Source organism: Trachypithecus francoisi, unplaced genomic scaffold (genome assembly GCF_009764315.1).
Source record: "Trachypithecus francoisi isolate TF-2019V2 unplaced genomic scaffold, Tfra_2.0 Contig01558, whole genome shotgun sequence".
In the NCBI taxonomy this organism is placed as follows: domain Eukaryota; kingdom Metazoa; phylum Chordata; class Mammalia; order Primates; family Cercopithecidae; genus Trachypithecus; species Trachypithecus francoisi.
Genome location: NW_022681440.1, coordinates 549,834 through 569,464, shown reverse-complemented (window position 1 = coordinate 569,464; position 19,631 = coordinate 549,834). Strand labels below are relative to the sequence as shown.

The 19,631-nt window shown below is 42.8% G+C and overlaps 2 protein-coding genes across 3 annotated transcripts in view; one reads left to right on the top strand and one right to left on the bottom strand.

Annotated features, from left to right (window-relative positions):
• Positions 1 to 7,935: 7,935 nt before the first annotated feature.
• Positions 7,936 to 9,541, bottom strand: LOC117063731. Its single transcript, XM_033177613.1, has one exon. It carries the CDS (start codon positions 9,337 to 9,339, stop codon positions 8,995 to 8,997), a length of 345 nt encoding a protein of 114 aa, XP_033033504.1. The 5' UTR covers positions 9,340 to 9,541; the 3' UTR covers positions 7,936 to 8,994.
• Positions 9,542 to 9,562: 21 nt separating this feature from the next.
• MCPH1 (microcephalin 1) overlaps positions 9,563 to 19,631 on the top strand; it is a 246,982-nt gene continuing 236,913 nt past the window's right edge. The window contains exons 1-3 of one of the 2 annotated variants that reach the window (XM_033177581.1): positions 9,563 to 9,690; positions 12,269 to 12,360; positions 17,794 to 17,912. In XM_033177581.1, coding sequence (XP_033033472.1) covers positions 9,669 to 9,690; positions 12,269 to 12,360; positions 17,794 to 17,912 — 233 coding nt within the window. In that variant the 5' untranslated portion in view covers positions 9,563 to 9,668. The remainder of the gene's footprint in view (positions 9,691 to 12,268; positions 12,361 to 17,793; positions 17,913 to 19,631) is intronic. The other variant, XM_033177588.1, reaches the window with a different exon arrangement.

Here is a 19,631-nt window from a genome sequence, read left to right as displayed (position 1 = left end):
CCCAGCTAATTTTTTGTATTTTTAGTAGAGACAGAATTTCACCATGTTAGCCAGGATGGTCTCGAACTCCTGATCTTGTGATCTACCCGCCTCAGTCTCCCAAAGTGCCGGATTATAGGTGTGAGCCACCGTGCCTGGCCAAGACAGAGTCTTGCTTTGTCACCCAGGCTGGAGTGCAGTAGTGTGATCTCAGCTCACTGGAAGCTCCGCCTCCCAAGTTCACGCCATTCTCCTTCCTTAGCCTCCCAAGTAGTTGGGAATACAGGCACCTGCCACCATGCCCAGCTAATTTTTTTGTATTTTCAGTAGAGATGAGTTTTCACTGGGTTAGCCAGGATGGTCTCGATCTCCTGACCTTGTGACCTGCCAGCCTTGGCCTCCCAAAGTGCTGGGATTACAGGCGTGAGCCACTGCACCCAGCCCAATTGTGTTTTTAACTGTGGCTGCCCTAAAATGTTTTTGTCATCCACAGACAATTGTCTCATTTTGATCTACTTTAGAAGGTGGTTTTATAATCAGCTATAAAACTTTGACAGGTACTCTTGAATGCAAGTTTCTGATAACTTTGGAGATTCTGACATTAGTATAAGGAGAAAAAACTTTTAGGGCTCTCATGGAGAGCTGAAATGTTCATGAATATGAAGCAGAACAGAAGTTAACTGAATAGACTGAACTAACAGAAGACTGAAGTAGTTTTTTTTTTTTTTTTTTTTTTTTTTTTTTTTTTTTTTACTTTTTTGCTTAAAATGTTGCTGATCCTTTTTGTTTTCCAGAGCTAAGAAAACTTTTCTTCTGAGGTATTTACAGCTTTTAACAATTGGTAAAATATACTCCTGTAATCAAAATTTGGAGCATATTTGTTTCTCTCTACCTGATTTCTCCAGAATTTGGGAACTATTTGTGAGTATTCTCAATTTATGGTAGTATAGACATTTGTATAAATGCGATAAGAATCTGTTTTCTTTTGTAACAGAACACAATTGTAGAAACTGGTTATTTTACCAAGGCTTTGACTGGAATGGCATGCTTTCTTTAAGGAATCAAAGTTGATTCACAGAGCCAATAAAAGGCTCTTGGGAAATCTGGTCTCATACCTTGTTTGCACAGTCCCTGTATGAGGTTTCTGACCTGTGATAAGTAAAGAATGTCACTTTCTAACAGGCCAAGGAACCCCAAGTTATCTTGGCAACTCAAGAGAAGAGGAATTTACCTAACTCATAGGTATTTGAGGGTACAAACCAACGGCAGGGCTCAGCTTTTAAAAAGTCTTATCTGAGATTCCTTATAGAACAGAGTTCCATCCAAGCCAATTTTAAAAGCCTATGTGAAAAATAGTTACTTTTGCTGTGCTTTATGCAAATAACCAGGCCGAGTACAATAAAAGTTTATTTTGCAAACCAATCAGTGCTATCATGATTTGTTTTTAATAAAAATGAGGATTGGAAAGAGAAAAATTATACTTAAAAAAGACTTATAGGCTGGGCATGGTGGCTCACACCTATAATCCCAGCACTTTGGGAGGCCAAGGCGGGTGGATCACGAGGTCAAGAGATTGATCCTATCTCTACTAAAAATACAAAAATTAGCTGGGCATGGTGGTGCGCAACTGTACTCCCAGCAACTCAGGAGACTGAGGCTGAATTGCTTGAACCTGCAAGGCGGAGGTTGCAGTAAGCCCAGATCTCGCCACTGCACTTCAGCCTGGCAACAGAGTGACACTCCGTCTAAAAAAAACCCAAGAAACAAAACAAAACAAAAAAAACCTTACAGTCCACTATTGTTAGCTGTTCTTGATTTTTTTCTTCAGTTTGGACTAAATCCTAAATTCTTTGTGGGCTATAAGTCCCCAAACTAATGCTTTCAAATCTTTACTTTTGAAACTGGGAATTGCACTCCTCACCCTAGTACTCATTATCTACCTGATAGTCCACTGTTCCCTTAAATGCAGTACTAAAACTATAGATGTTAATACTAATGCCTTTGCCATGCAAGCCTTGAGACCCCAGCCAGGCCTGCATGAGTACACTCACGCAGTTGCAAAGCGGTTCCACTCCTCTCACCCTGGGGTCAACACCTACCCTTACTATGCCTCTAATCAGCAGGAATAAGTTAGAGGAGCCTTTACCCTTTTCCAATCTTCATTAGCCAACACATTAAGATTAAGGTGTTACAAAATCCAAAGGGAGGCTGGGCACGGTGGCTCATGGCTATAATACCAACATTTTGGGAGGCCAAGGTAGGTGGATCACTTGAGGTCAGGAGTTCGAGACCAGCTTGGCCAACATAGTGAAACCCTGTCTCTACTAAAAATACAACAAATTAGGCAGGCGTGGTGGTGCATGCCTATCGTCCCAGCTACTTGGGAGGCTGAGGCAGGAGAACTGCTTGAACCCAGGGGGTGGAGGTTGTGGTGAGCTGAAATAATAAAATAAAATAAACCCAGAGGGAGGGATTGAAAACACCACTGCAAAATTGTAACTGAGACAGTGAAAGAGATCTGACCTAACCAACTCCATCTTGCTTCTAACCTCCAGGCTGTCCTTGTTCATTCTGGGCATAGGCTGAACTAACTTTGGGAGGAACTTAGGTTAGTGTTCATAGTTTACAACCAAGAGAATAACAGTTGTTTCCCAAAACAAACCTCTTTCTTGCCTAGGGACTAGACTGCCTTTATAGGACTCACAAATTAGCCACAAGATTAGAAATTATGGTTTAGGAGTCACATAGTTGGAGGATACAAGATTCTGACCCTCCCTAAACTGTTCCTAAGATCAGTACTTGAGATATTTTGCAGACCCTGCACTTGATGGATCAGCTGGCACCACCCAGATGGATAAACTGGCTCATCTGATCTTGTGGCCACCACCCAGGAACTGACTTAGTGCAAGAAGACTGCTTTGACTCCCTACGATTTCATTTCCAACCCAACCAATCAGCACTCCTGACTCACTGGCTTCCCCCAGTCCACCAAGTTATCCTTCAAAACTCTGATCCCTGGGGAGACTGGATTAATAATAAAATTCCTGTCTTAAATTAAGAAAAAAAAAAAAAAGTCTTCCTTACTATTTCAATAACTTTCAGAATATTGTTTTCATTAATACCACCTAGGAATCAGTGACTATGTTTTATTAGAATAATTTCTGGTGCTTTATCATGTCTTTGATTATTTAAGAGAACTAAATCTTCTCACCTTAAAAAAAGCTATTTTTTTCTTACAATCATAGAATCTCCTATGGCTATTTTTATTGTCACTTTAATTAAATGGATAATTAAGTGTTGTTTCACAGTGACCTGTGATCCTATTTAATCAAATGTTCAAAGCTTTTTGACAATTTCCCCAAATGAAATTCTAAATGAAAATTTTTTTAAACTTTGAACTGACTTTAAGATTTTCCAAAGGGCCCCTAGAAAATCTCAAAATATTTGTTCTCTCATTTTGTAAAAAGACAGATGTTAAACTAATTAGGTTTATTCAATATGTTAAATTGCATGGGAAGCACTCACTGTCAAGAAAAGAAACTTAACCTGCTTTAGGTGGTATTTGCATGGATAAATGTTATTATTTCAGAAACTGAATGAAGTTCCTAGAAATTTGTCAATGCCTTTGATAACCATAATATGTCCTGGTATAATATTATCAGTCATAATTCCAGTTATGATTTTAAATGTATGCCACAAAAAACTGATTTTCCTTGTTAACTGAATTAAAATAAACCTTCATCCGCTCTTTACCATGGCCATTTTAGGTTTTTTGTCATTCACAGTTATCATTTTACTCTGATACTGTCCTGAAAGCTCTTGCAACCAGCTATTAGCGAGAATACTTCATCTTCAACAAAAAGGATTGTGTCTCTAAGACCCATGGAAAAGCCTATAACAGTACTGTGGGGTACACGCTTCTGATGACTTGCTTAAATAACTTTAATCTCATACCACTGCACTGAGGAAGGATTTCCAGAACTCTAGTTGAAAAGCTGATGGGATGACACTGCTAATCGGAGATCAAGCAAGACCAGAATTGATCATATGGAACTGAGGTGACTGATAAAGAATGGTTATGATTTTTTAAATGGCCTTTGTTTGAAACATTGCTGGTTCTTGAATGTTCTATGTCCTGGATATAAGGGAAAAACATAGATTAGAACAAGGAAACAAAATAAAAACAATGATTAATGTTCAGAGCAGAATATAAATCCTTTCTAAGTCCAGAGGGCAAGCCAGTCATGAGGTTTTCTAGATGTGGGGTTCCGTCTTGTGAGGATGGTAATGGTAGTGTTGGAGTCATGGTTATTTTCTGGAGCAGAGCCTGGAAGATGCAAGTGTTCTGGGGAAATAATTGAAAACCCCAAACTGTTGTGATAAATCCTTTGATTTCTCTTTTCTCTTAAGCGATCCATAACTGATAACAATTTAATAAACTTTCATAAGTAGAAAATTTATATTTTTCTCCCTTTCTGCTTCCTCTAAAATTTGTCAATTCTTATTGAATATTCCTATTCTCATGGCAATATAGTTGTCTGCATAAATTCAAGAAGAATCTGTTCTCCTTAAAAAAGGACTTTTTTAGAAAAATTGATTATATTACCAAGAGTTTGAATAGAATGTCATATTTGAGACAGATGTGCATAGAATTAGATGTGACCAGACATTTTTAATAAACTAAGGTTGACTTGATGGAGTCAATGCTTACAAAGCTCTCTTGAAATAATTGACTGGTGCCTTACCTGACTTACAGGGTTCCAGGCTTACAGGTGAGTAAGATGGGTACACTTACTGGTAGGCCTAGGGCCTTAAGATGTTTTGGAAACCTCAAGAAGAGCAAAAGTTTTAGGATCCGAATGGATCCCCACATTTCTCTGTCTGAAACTACAGATAGTGCAGGTGTAGTCTTTTTTTTGGGTGGGGTGGGGAATGGAGTCTCAGTCTCGCTCTGTTGCCCAGGCTGGAGTGCAGTGGCACGATTTCAGCTCACTGCACGTTCCGCCTCTCAGGCTCACGTCCTTCTACTGCCTCAGCCTCCCAAGTAGCTGGGACTATAGGAGCCCGCCACCACACCCCCACTAATTTTTTTGTATTTTCAGTAGAGACAGGGTTTCACTGTGTTAGGCAGGATGGTCTCGAACTCCTGACCTTGTGATCCACCTACCTCTGCCTCCCAAAGTGCTGGGATTACAGGCATGAGCCACTGTGCCCGGCCATGTAGGTATAGTCTTAAAAGTCTAATCTGAGATTCCTTATAAAAGTTCCAGCAAAGCAAACTTAAAAAGCCTCGTGTGGTCAATTATCATTCTTGCTGGACTTACGTAAATGATCAGGCCAAATTTAATGAGATAAGACTTATTTTGTAAACAAGAGTAATCTTACTTTATCTTTGATCTCAGTGGTAGTAATTATACAGAGAACTTTTATGTTTCAATGGCAAACTATAACCCAGTTGTATGAGTTATCAGACTCTAGTCTTGTTCATTGTCTTTGAGCTATTTTTTTAGCTCTTTAAAGGATGGATCCTGCCAGCCAGGCGCGGTGGCTCACACCCATAATCCCAGCACTTTGGGAGGCTGAGGTGGGCGAATCACCTGAGGTCGGGAGTTCAAGACCAGCCTGACCAACATGGAGAAACCCTATCTCTACTACAAATACAAAATTAGCCCATAATCCCAGCTACTTGGGAGGCTGAGGCAGGAGAATTGCTTGAATCCGGGAGGCGGAGGTTGCAGTGAGCCGAGATTGTGCCACTGCAGTCCATCCTGGGCAACAAGAGCAAAACTCTGTCTCAAAAAAAAACTCAAAAACAAACAAAAAACACCTGGATCCTGCTGTCTTACACATTTTGTCAGTAATTAGTATTTCCAATTTTCCTCCCACTCTACTGACTTGATGTCACTGAGAACTAAAACGCTTCCTTCTCAAAGCCTTGCAAGCTGAAGCTGGATGGCTAGATATAAACTTCAAAAGATTTATCACAACACTTGGGTCTTTAAAATATTTCCCAGAACACCTGCATCTTCCAGACTGTGCTCCAGGAAATAACCATGATGGTGCCACTACCTACCACTACCATCCTCACTAAAGATGGCTGGAGCCCAACATCTAGAAAATTTCATAACTGGCTTGCCCTCTAGACTGGGTTTATCGTCTACTCTGAATATTAATCATTGTTTTCATTTTGTTTCCTTGTTCTAATCTATGTTTTTCCCCCTTTTACAGATCTCTCATCTTACAATTTCTAACTCAAATCATCTCCCCACAGCGATCAACTTAGCTTCCTTTTTTTAATGAAACTTCTAGGGAAGTTTCAGATGGAGAAATGTGTGGACATTCAGGCCCTAAAAGTTGGTATAAAGATTATTTTACTGTGAAAATATTTGACCTAAGAAAGATGCAGCAAGAAATTTTATTTGAACTTCCCTTATTTCACTAAAGCAGAGCCTCCAGAAAATACAGGTGCCATTGGCCTCCCTCTGAGGAAGTTTCCTGGGGATTCCACTACCGTAGAGACAGATTGCCCATTCTTGTAAGCATCCAAAAGCCCAAAAGAACCTTCCACAACTTCCTACTGAAACTCCAAAATCTCCCAACACATTTTGTTAAGTGGATCTATAAAGCTTTATTTCTATTTAGTGAGTTACTCTAAACCTTGTCTTTTCTCCTGTTAACTTATTGTTGTCAGTTAATTTGCAGGTCCTTAAACACAGGACCCACATTGAACAAGGAAAAGCTTTCCTTCCAACATAGACAATATGACTACCTGTAAAACATCATTTTGAATGTAAAAAAATTATTAAGCAAATTTAGCAAGTTTTCAGGACATAAGATGAATTGCAGATATCAACTGTATTTCCATATATTAGCAACAATCAGAAACAAAATTGAAAAAAATCACCATTTACAATATTATCAAAAAATACAAGGCCTTGCACAGTGGCTCACGCCTGTAATCCCTACACCTTGGGAAGCTGAGGCAGGAGGACTGCTTGAGCGCAGGAGTTCGAGACCAGCCTGGGCAGCATGGTGGGACTCCGTCTCTAAAAAGAATTTAAAAAATTAACTGGGCATGGTCGTGTGTACCTGTAGTCCCAGCTACTCAGGAGGCTGAGGTGGGAGGATAGCTTGAGCCCAGGAGGGTCGAGGCTGCAGTGAGCCATGATCACACCATTGCACTCCAGCCTGGGTGACAGAGTGAGATCCTGTCTCAAAAAATAAAAATAAAAAAATAAAAAATACTTAGGTTAAAATCTAACAAAAGTTATAAGAGTTTTTTTGTTTGTTTGTTTGTTTTTGAGATGGAGTCTCACTCTGTTGCCCCGGGTGGAGTGCAGTGGCGGGATCTCTGCTCACTGCAAGCTCCGCCTCCCAGGTTCACACCATTCTCCTGCCTCAGCCTCCCGGGTAGCTGGGACTACAGACGCCCGCCACTGCACCTGGCTAATTTTTTTGTATTTTTAGTAGAGACGGTGTTTCACCGTGTTAGGCAGGATGGCCTCGATCTCCTGACCTCGTGATCCGCCCACCTCGGTCTCCCAAAGTGCTGGGATTACAGGCGTGAGCCACCGCGTCCGGCCAGAGAAATTTTAAAAGACCTAAATGTGAATGGGTCAGAAGATTCAATACGGTTAAAATGTCAATTCTCCCCAAATTGATCTGTAAACACAATCCCAGCAGTCTTTTTTTTATGCAAAATGACAAGACAACTCTAAGATATACAAGGAAATCTGAAGAATCTAGAAGATACAAAATAAGCTTGAAAAATGAAGACAAAGTTGTAGGACATAAACTACCTTATTTCATCACTTATTTATATAGCTACAATAATTAAAACAGCATAGTGCTGGCGGCAAAAAGACAAATAGCTCAATGGAACAGAATAGGAAGCCTAAAACGAAACACATCAATATGCGACACAGATTTCGACGTAAGCACAAAGGAAATGCAGTAGAGACAAAAAGAACTTTTTAACAAATGATGCTGGAACATTTGGATATGTATACATGCAAAAAAATGAACTTTGGTCGCTATCCCATACCGTATACAAAAATTAATTAATAGTAGATCTTATCCTTTGAGCCCAGGAGGTTGAGGCTACAGTGAGCTGAGATCACACCACTACATTCCAGCCTGGGCAACAGAGTGAGACCCTGCCTGAAAAAAAAAAAAAAAAAAAAAAAAGTAGCTCCTAGACCGAATATACAACCCAAAACAGTAATATTTCTGGAAGAAATCCTAGGAGAAAATATTTGTGATAGTGGAGCTGAAAAATCTATCAAATACTAAACTTTTTTTACCACCTTGACTAAAAGTAATTGGTTTATATACTTCATCATATCATTTATTTTAAATCTACAGAGATCAATATCACTTTCTCAGTAAAAGTACGTGAGTCTTCAATGATGACCAGAACTCACACTCCCAAGTAAACCATAACACCATGTCTCCAGAGTAGAGCTTATTAGAGCAATAACTTGTGATAATGATAAATATTGATCAAAGACTGAGCCTAGGAAGTGAGTTTTTTGAGGCTGCATATACTCAAGGCAATTCTTCAGAACCACAGAGGGCTCACTGGATCCTATTAACAGCTGAGTGAATGAATAAACAGATGAAACGGGGACCTGAGTAGATGGTAGTTGATATTCTTGTACATATATTCTACCTCTAGATTCAATAGAAAGAACTAAAAGTACATGAGTTTCAATACCAACATCTTCGACAGTTACCAGCTGTATCACCTTGGACTAGCCAGGTAACCTCCCGTGAACCTGGTTGCTTCCGGGACGGGGATCCGTGCGCGGGAGTTTTGAGCCTGGGAGCAGGCGGGGCAGAGCAGGTGGAGGGCCAAGCCTTTGAGCTCCAGGGGGGTCGCCGGGATAGTGGGTAGTGCCCGGCCGATCGGCGGCCTGGGGGTTGCCTGAATGTGAGGTCTGGGGTCACCCCGAGGTGATGTGACTCCTGGGATGCCCCACAGGGATTTGCTGCCTCAGGGATCCGAAGTCTCATTCACTCCCCCACTGGGGACCTGAGCTCTCGAGATCCTCCTGCGGGGGTCTGAGATCTCGGGGTCAGCCTGTGGGGGTCTGAAGCCTCGGGGTCCTCGCGTGGGGTCTGAGGTCTCAGGGTCCCGTCCGTAGGGTCTGAGTCTCGGAGTCCCCCATCCCCGGGATCGGCGGTCCGGGTCCCCGGAGCAGGCAGGGCAGTGGGTCGGGCCCCGAACAGTAACGTGGCGCGCCGGCCCCAGGTGGTGTAGGGCTGGCGGCGGGGGGGATAACGGTGCCGAAAGTCCGCACAAAGCCGTCCGCGGGGGTCCCGCCGCGCCCGCGAGGCAATGACTGTGCCCCCTCCCATTCCTGATCCTCAGCTCAGGTGAGCACAGATGAGGCGCTGGGAAGCTTCTAAGTCGCAAATGGAAATAGAAGGCTAATTCAGAGGTGAGGGGCCGTCGTGCTCGTTACTCCCAGAAGGAGAGAAAAAACCACGGCACCGTAGCCGGAGGCGCGGCCCCCTCACCGGGGTCTCAACTCCCTCCCGCCTCAGCTACAGAGAAATCCCGGAAGCGCGGAATCAGCCAAGCGCGGTGAGAGGGACGCGCTCGCCGCGCGCATGCCCAGTGCCCGTCCGCGTCGCCAGGCTCTCCAGCACCGCGCGGTCCAGCCCGCCGGATCCCGCCGTCTGTCATGGCGGCCCCCATCCTGAAAGGTGAGGGACTTCCTGCTTCCTGCGCCAGCAGCGGGGGAATTTGAGGACTGGCACCCCTGGTGGCGGGCGCACTCGGGGGGGTCCCGTGGGAGCAGCCCCGCTCGCCCCTCCCTCGCTGTCTGTCCCCTCCCAGATCCCCTGCCGCCTCCTGCCTCCCCGGCTGCCTGCTGCTCTCTCCCCCGCTGCCTGTCGCCCCCAAACCCCCAGCTGCCTGCTTCCTCTCCCGTGCTCCCTGTCTCCCCAGACCACCGACTGCCTGCTTCCTTCCGTATGCTCCCTGTTCCCCCAAAACACCCGGCTGCCTGTTGCCTCCCCCGTGCTGCTAGTTCCCCTCAATCCCCCGCTGCCTGCTCTCTCCCCCATGCTGCCTGTCGCCCAGATCCCGCCCTCCCCCTACCTGCTCTCACCCCTGCTGCCTTAGTCCCTGGACCCGGAGCTAACAGGCCCTCCGGAAGTTGGTGTAGGGTCCTCCTGGGTCTGGTCCTGCTCTACCCCCTCTGAGGCCCACCTGGAGTTTCTATGCTAATTGTTCCAATAATAGGAGCCGCCTTTTACTGCGGAGTCCTCTTGTGCCAGGCGCTGTGCTTAGGCTAGTGTGGTATTGTCTGATTTTTTAACCGCTGTATCAACTCTCTTACCTCGTATTACAGGTGGAAACTAAGGCATGGGGCGTTTAGGTGCCTCTCCCCCGGTGTGTGGCTAGTCAGTGTTGACAGAGCCTTAGACCGGAGCTGCTGCCCCAACCAGTATATGATACCGCACCCTGTCCCGCCTGCTATGCACCTGGAAGAGCCCTGGAGAGGGGAATAGAGGACACCTGTCTTGTAGAGTTTGGCCGTGGGACAAAAAGGGGCCTGTATTGTGGGGCCTGGAGTCATAAAACCTCATAGCCAAAAGAAAAGACTAGAGGCTTTATACAAACTCTATAATTAGATGTGGTTATTTTTCTAATGTTAGTATTTTGTTAAATTAACCTGGTTTTCCTTTAGCGTTACCCGCAATCATTGACCAATGGCACACCTGGAAAATTCTTTTAACCATCAGGTTTTGAGAAGAGGCTATCCAACTAGAACAGGGGTCCACAGACTATGGCCCCCAGGCCATATCTGGCCTGCTGCCTGTTTTTGTAGGGTCTACAAGCTAAGAATGTCTTTTACATTTTTAAGTGATTTTGAAAAAAGAAGGACAAATGAAAAATTATATCACATTCACATTTTCTTCTCCATAAATAAAGTTTTATTGGAGCACAGGCTGGCCCATTAATATATTACCTATGGTTATGTTTGTGCCACACCATGAAGTTGAGTAGTTGTGACAAATACTGTATTGGCCACCAAGCCTAAAATATTTACCATCTGTCCCTTTACAGAAAACAGACTTCTGCACTAGAAAAATTAAGCCTAAGAATTTGGGGAAAGCATCTAATTTTAGGAATGTAAACTGTCATGTATTGTACAAGTACAGTTTTCTTTGCTTAAAATTTTAATAAATTCCCTGAAGCTATTTTGAAAAGGCTTTTAGTAGAAATTTATTTATGAGACAGAGTCTTACTTTGTTGCCCAGGCTGGAGTGCAGTGACGTGATCACATAATAGCTCAAGCAATTCTGCTACAGCCTCCTAAGTAACTTGGGACTACAGGCACTACCATGCCTGGTTATTTTTATTTTCATTTTTTAATTTATTATTTTTTTGTAGAGCCAGGGTCTCACTATGTTGCCTAGGCTGGTCTTGAATTCCCAGCCTCAAGCCATCCTCCTGCCAACACCTTCCAAAGTGCTGGGATTACAGGCATGAGCTACTTTGCTCAGCCAGTAGAATAAACTTAATTTACTTTTCTTACTTTTGAGGCAAGGTCTTGCTCTATTGCCCAGGCTGGAGTGCAATGGTGTGTTCATAACTCAGCTTCTACCTCCTGGGCTTGAGAAATTCTCCCACCTCAGCTTCTCCACCCTCCCCACCCCATTTCCCACCCAGTAGCTGGAACTACAGCCACTCGCCAGCATTCCTGGCTAATTAAAAAAAAAAAAAATTGTAGAGACAGGGTTTCACTGTGTTGCCCAGGCTGGTCTCAAACTTCTGTGCCCAAGTGATCCCACTGCCCTGGCCTTCCAAAGTGCTGGAATTACAGCATGAGCCACCACACCTGGCCAGTAGAATAAATTTTTGGTTTACTCTTTTTTTTTTAATTTTTTATTTTTTGAGACAGAGTCTTGCCCTGTCACCCAGGCTGGAGTGCAGTGGTGTAATCTCGGCTCACAGCAACTTCCGCCTCCCGAGTTCTAGTGATTCTCCTGCCTCAGCCTCCCAGTAGCTGGGATTACAGGCGCCCACCACCATTCCCAGCTAATTTTTTGTATCTTTTAGTAGAGACGAGTTTTTTTCACCATGTTGGCCTGGCTGGTCTCAAACCCCTGACTTCGTGGATCTACCTGCCTCCGCCCCCCAAAGTGCTGGGATTACAGGCGTGAGCCACCGTGCTGGCCTCGGTTTACTCTTAAACATAAATGGAACAAAATCTATTGGGCAGGGGATGCTGGAATTACAAATGTATATTTCATGTTCATATCTTGTTTTCAGATGTAGTGGCCTATGTTGAAGTGTGGTCATCCAATGGAACGGAAAATTATTCAAAGACATTTACAACACAGCTTGTGGATATGGGGGCAAAGGTAAGACATTTATTTTGCTGTTGATTCATATGACAGTCTTCTGATAGGTAAAAGGTTACATTTGCATTTTCTTATTTTGGGAGTTATTACTTAGAATACAGGCAAAGCAATGGGTAAGTGGTGGGAGAAAAAAGAGCCAAACTGTGAAGAATTTAGAACAGTAGGACTTACAGAACAGTTGGGCCTGTGGGCATTGAGTGAGGAGGAGGAATCTAGGATGAAACGCTTGATTCTTACACTGGTTACTTGGATGCATAGTGCTATTAAGCAAAGTGAGGAATACAGGAAAAGGAACAGGTTTCTAAGGGAAAAGTTGTAAATTTGGGCATATTGAAAATATCTATTAGACATTTGGATATACAAGTCTGGAACTTGGAGTGTTCAAGGCTAGAGATGATGATTTGGGGGGTCAGGACTATAGGGGTCATGTAAAGTCACAGGTCTGGACGTCATCCCATGTCAGGCATGGTTAGGATGAAGAGTGGTGATGGGAGGAGCATTGTTCAGTATTCAAGGACAGGCGATGGGAGCAGGGACCCAGTGACAGGGAGAGAAGAATGCCAGGAGAAGGAGAAAAGCAAGTGTGGAAGTCAAAAGAGGGAGTAATTTTTTTTTTTTTTGTGATGGAGTCTTGGAGTCTCTCGCTCTCTCGCCAGGCTGGAGTGCAGTGATGCGATCTTGGCTCACTGCAACCTCTGCTTCCTGGGTTCAAGCGATTCTCCTGCCTCAGCCTCTCAAGTATCTGGGACTACAGGCACACACCTGTAGTCCCAGATATTTTTTTTTTTTTTTTGTATTTTTAGTAAAGACGGGGTTTCACCATGTTGGCCAGAATGGTCTCGATCTCCTGATCTCGTGATCTGCCCACCTCAGGCTCCCAAAGTGCTGGGATTACAGGTGTGAGCCAGCGAGCATGACCAGGAGTAGTTTTTTAATTGCCTTTCAGAGCTCAGAGGGAGTAATTTTAAAGATAGAATTTTTAAAAACTACAGATAGTTCAAGAAAGATAGGATGGGCAAATGTACTTTGGATTTGAACACTGTAAGGTCATTGCTGAAGTTAGTGCAGTTTTCAGTGAAATGGGCAGGAATCATTGAGATATGAGGAAATGGAGATAGCAAACAATTTGCCTTATTCAAGTTTTCTTAGTATAGCCATCTGTGTTATCAGATTTACTATCACATAGTGCTTGTGTTCAAGTAGCCTTTATTTGACTTAATAATGTCCTTGATACCGAATAGGTATCTTTTGCCCATGCACACTAAACCAATCACTGTGATGACGGGTTTTACAAAAGAGAAAAGATTCATTCACAGAGAAGCCCAGCTAGGAGGCAGAAGAGTACTCAAATCTTCATTCCCAAAGATAAGGCTTAGGGATATTTATCAGTTAGGGAAGTGGGGTGATCTAAGCTGTGGGGAAAAATGGAGTACTTGATCTGCACAAGTGTAGTTGGGGTTCATGGGATGCATGTTTAAAAAACAGGCATTATTAGGAGGCTGAGGCGGGTGGATCACCTGAGGTCAGGAGTTCGAGACCAGCCTGGCCAACATAGTGAAGCCCCATCTCTACTAAAAATACAAAAAAATTAGCTGGGTGTGGTGGCACACACTGTAGTCTCAGCTATTTGGGAGGCTGAGGCAGGAGAATCGTTTGAACCTGGGAGGCGGAGGTTGCCTTGAGCTGAGATTGCACCAGTGCACTCCAGCCTGGGTGACAGAGTAAGACTCTTGTCTCCAAAAACCAAAAAAAACCAAGCAGTCACTAGTAGGATCCGAGGGTGAAGATTTTGGCCTGATGTCAAAAGGTCACTTCTTGGGCATTTGCACAGGCCTGGTTGAAGAGTTGGTGGTTGCAGCCTGTTTGAACTGTAGAGGTGCTGCCCCAAATTCCTGAAAAGTAACTTAAGCAATGGTTACCATGGTGACATATCCACCAGAAGTGTTACAAGGAAGCCAGTGAAGGTTGTTACAGCATTTAGCATCATGACTTGCAGCTATATACGAATAAATAAATAAATTATAAAAAGCAAGTGACCAAAAGCAAGCAAGGCAAATTAAATTTGGCAGACCTAATTTTCAGCCTTAAAGTGCAAGAGTGGTGATGCTGGCAATTCAGATATGCCAGAGAAGCCTTAAGGTGTTTTAAATGAAAAGGTGAAAGTTCTCCACTTTAAGGAAAGGAAAAAAATTGAATGCTAAAGTTGCTAAGATCTACAGTGAGAACAAATCTTCTAATCTTGAAATTGTGAAGAACTATGCTAGTGTTGTTGCAGTCACACCAAACTGCCAAAGTTATAGCCACAGTGTGTGATAATTTTTATTACAATACATTGTTACAATTACCCTATTTTGTTATTATTGTTAATCTGTGCCTAATTTGTAAATAAAACTTCATTGTATATGTATGTATAGGAAAAAACAGTACTAACCGGTTCAGTACTAGCTCAGGATTCAGGCATCCACTGGGAGGGGTGGGGGGCGGGCGGGCGTGTCTTAGAACTTAACCCTCGTGGATAAGGGGGAGCTAATATACTCTTACAGGGAGTTTAGCTATGAAAAAAGTCTGTTTATGTCCTTTTCTGGCATTTGGGAGGGGCTGACTGATAGGCTGAGTGAAAGAGATCCATTAAAAATGGGAGAAAAGATAACCGAAGGTAGGGCTAGGTTGGGGTGGGGCAAGAGAGCTGCCGTGGGTCTAAAACTTAAGAGGCACTCACCACCAGGCAAAGAGTGGGTGCTACTAAATTTTTTTACCCTAAGAGCCTTGTTTGACCTCCCTAATGCCTGTCTTGAGTAAGAGGTCAGTGCAGAGGAATCCGAATATAGTAGCAGGGCCTGCACTGCAGGAGGGGAGACATGCCTACTGTGACACACCGGAATGTAGGAAGCTGAGAGAGTCTGCGTCTTCTCATGCCTAACGTTTACCTGGGATGAGGAAGAGTTACTGTGAATGAGAAAAAGCCATTAGACAAGTGAGCTGACAAGGTGTTTTGAGGGTAGCGTTAAGATCTTAGGTCTTTTGGATCTTTTTGGTTTCACCTTTTATTTCAAAACTTGGCAAGCAAAGTTGAAAGAATAGTGAATATAGATTCAACAGTCGTTAATGTTGTAACAGATTTGGGTATTTGTAGTATCATAATCCAGGATTATCTTAAGCCAATTTCAGGATTTGAGATGATATAAAACTAGACTACAGGCCTGTGAGGGTCATTGTAACTTCTGATTCACCCTTAATCTAGATGCAGCTCTTTGGGTCTCAGCCCAAAGAGGGTTTTTATCAGACCCCCTTCTCCGTTTGAGGCTTCTCAATTTTTGTCCTGTTTAGTGTTTGCTAAATTTGATAAAAGCCTTGTGGGGAAATGGCCTCAAATGCTAGACTCATCTCTAGGTATCAGTGTTAATCTAGAATCTCAGCCCAGTAATTCTTAGTTGCCTTGATAGCTCCCATGGACTTGGTAGGGATGTGGAGATTGAGAGAGACAGAGAGTTATAAAAGCAATACATATTTATTGTTTAAAAAGACTAATGGGCAGTGCCGTGAAATTCACAATGAACACAAAGAGAAACGAGCAACCCTTTGCAGTACGTTTCCTTTTCCATTTTTCAAAGACAGTTACTTTCAAATCATCTGTTTCTTTTGGTATTTGCCTTCATATTTCCAATCAGTGTACATATATTACTTCAGTACAATTGAATGCTATAAAAAATTATGCAGATGAGTTCTGCTTCTGGGAAGGATACATAAAAGGTAAAATTTTGACACCATGAGTGTCTGAGCATGCTTTTATTATACTGTTACCTTTGACTAATATTTTAGCTGACTAAAAATGCTAGCACAAATATTGTTTTTCTTTGAAGATATTTCCCGTTATTTTCTCACTTCCAGACAGATGTTGATAAGCCTGATTCAGCTGCCACTTATCATTGTTTGCATGTAATGTGTCTCCATCCTCTTCACCTTGATTACCTACTCTTTTAATATTTTTCCCTTTTGCCAGCCATGCTGGAATTCTGTGATAAGCTTGGTGTAGTGCTGTTTTCATTCTTGTGCTGGGCCTTTGTGGGGGATTCTTTTGATCTAGAATGCATATCCTTTAGTTTGAGAAACTTTTCTTTGATTATGTCTTTAATAATATTGTCTCCATTTTGTGTATTCCTGTATTTCTTTAACTTCTGTTGATTGGCTGTTGGATCTCCTGGTCTGAGCTCCTGACGTTCTTGCCTTTTGTCTCTTGTTGTGTCCGTCTTCTGGTTCTTTTGTTCTACTACCAGTGAGCTTTTCTCAACTTCATTGACTGTTATTTCTGTAGAAAATTTTATTACTTATGTCATCTTTTCTTAATTTCCAAGAGCTCTTTAGGGTCCTATTAACAAATAATCTTCTGATCATGTTGCATGAATACAGTATCTCTTTTTTTTTTTTTTGAGATGGAGTCTTGCTCTGTTACCCAGGCTGGAGCACAATGGTGCGCAATCTTGGCTCACTGCAACCGCCACCTTCCGGGTTCAAGTGATTCTCCTGCCTCAGCCTCCCGAGTTGCTGGGACTACAGGCACGAACCACCATGCCTAGCTAATGTTTGTATTTTTAGTAGAGACAGGGTTTTGCCATTTGGCCAGGCGGGTCTCAAATTTTTGACTTCATGATCTACCTGCCTCAGCCTCCCAAAGTGCTAGGATTACAGGTGTGAACCACCACACCCAGTTTCCTTTGGTTTTAATTAGCTGAATTTTTCCAACTTTTTGAATGATTGCACTGATTTTCGACCTTCTTACTTTGTATTTATGCATTTAAGATTACAGGCACCTGCCACCATGCCCAGATAATTTTTGTATTTTTAGTACAGACAGGGTTTCACCAGGTTGGCTAGGCTGGTCTCGAAATCCTGAACTCCTGACCTCAGGTGATCCACCCACCTCGGCCTCCCAAAGTGCTGGGATGACAGGCATGAGCCACCGTGCCTGGCCATGAATACAGTATCTTAAGATATTAAGTGTTCTTAATTTTGGTTAAATATGTGTTCTGTTTTCTCTGTTGCCTCTGAATTTCATTTGGTTTTATTTTTTTGATGTAGAAAGCTTTTCTGAAATGTCTATTATTATCTGACTCTTTCCATCTTCTAAAAATGTGGTGCCTTCTCATGGCCACATTTACTCTTCTGTTCTCTTTAGCCTTGCAGAGCTCCAACTCTTTATTCTTTCAGTAACACTTCAGAGGGTTTTTTAGAGGGAGTAGACATGAACTTGTGTGTATGATTCACTGTGCTAACTGGAACAGATATGTTTTAAGCAGCGTTATGCATTCCTTCGAGTGTTTCTCTGTCAGATTCTGAGAAACAGAATTGCTGGGGTAGAGGTTTTTTGATCAATTGTACTTAAGAAGTTGTGAATGAACAGTAATGTACATTTTGTTTTCTGCATTTTGTCTACAGGTTTCAAAAACTTTTAACAAACAAGTAACTCACGTTGTCTTCAAAGATGGCTACCAGAGCACTTGGGACAAAGCTCAGAAGAGAGGCATAAAGCTCGTTTCAGTCCTCTGGGTTGAAAAGTAAGCCGCTTCTCTCTTACTTTTTTTCCTTAAGTATCTAGTATTAAAATGTGTGGAGATATTTTGCACAGATCGCAGAACCAGATAAAGTTTGATTTTCATCTTTTCTCTGCCTCTTACCTCACCAAGTAATTTGACATCCTCCAACCTCAATGTCTGCAGTTCAAAAATGGGTGTACTATAATACCTAACTCTGCCTAGGGGGAGAAGGAGCCTGCAGGTCCTGAAGCCGGGTATGCAAGGCAGACTTAGGAAACGAGGGAATGTGATGAAGCAGATTGTGTTAGTCAGTGAGTGCTGCTGTAACAAAGGACCACAGACTGGGTAGCTTGAACAACAGAAATGGACTTTCTCACAATCTGGAGGCCAGAAGTCCAATATCAAGGTGTCCACAGGGTTGGTATCTTCTTTTTTTTTTTTTTCTTGACACCAAGTCTTGCTCTGTCATTGAGGCTGGAGTGCAGTGGCTAGATCTTGGGTCACCGCAGCCTCTGCCTCCTAGGCTCGAGTCATTCTTAGCCTCCCAAGTAGCTGGGATTCATCTCAACCTTCGCCTCTTGGGCTCAAGTGATTCTCCTGCCTTAGCCTCCCGAGTAGCTGGGATTACAGGCACGCACCACCATGCCTGGCTAATTTTTGTATTTTTAGTAGAGACGGGATTTCGTCATGTTGGCCAGGCTGGACTCAAACTTCTGACCTCAGGTGATCCACCTGCCTCAGCCTCCCAAAGTGCTAGGATTACAGGCGTGAGCCACCGTGCATGGCGCACACAGTTTTGATTACAGTGAATTTGTAGTAAGTTTTGAAATTGGGGAGTATGAGTTCTGTAACTTTGTTTTTCATTTTCAAGATTGTTTGGCTATTTTGATTTGGGTTCCTTGCTGAGATTGTTTGGCTGTCTTGTTTGGGTTCCTTGCATTTCTATATGAATTTTATGATCAGCTTGTCAGTTTATTCAAAAACAAAAAAGGTAGCTGGGATTTGGTAGGATTGTATTGCATCTCTAATTAGGGAAGTGTTGGTCTGTTTATAATATTTAATCTTCTAGTCCATGAAAATGGGATGTGTTTCTTTTTCATGTCTCAAATTTCCTTCAGTGATACTTTCTAGTTTTCAGTGTACAGGTTTTATACCCCCTGGGTTAAATTTATTCCTGACTTTTTTGTTCATTTTCATGTGAATGAAATTGTTTTCTTAATTTTTTTAAGTTGTTAGCTGTTAGTGTATAGAAATGCAGGTGATTTTTTTTTTTTTTTTTTTTTTTTTTTTTTGAGACGGAGTCTTGCTCTGTCGCCCAGGCTGGAGTGCAGTGGCCAGATCTCAGCTCACTGCAAGCTCCGTCTCCCGGGTTCCCGCCATTCTCCTGCCTCAGCCTCCCAAGTAGCTGGGACTACAGGCGCCCGCCACCTCGCCCGGCTAGTTTTTTGTATATTTAGTAGAGACGGGGTTTCACTGTGTTCGCCAGGATGGTCTCGATCTCCTGACCTTGTGATCCGCCCGTCTCGGCCTCCCAAAGTGCTGGGATTACAGGCTTGAGCCACCGCGCCCAGCCCGATTTTTGTATATTGATCTTATACCCTGCAAATTTGCTGAACTTGTTTATTAGTTCTAAATTATATTTGTGGGTTCCTTAGGATTTTCTATATGCAATGTTGTATAATTTTGTAAATTGAGATAGATTTACTTCTTCATTTCTAGTCTGGCTGCATTTCATTTTAT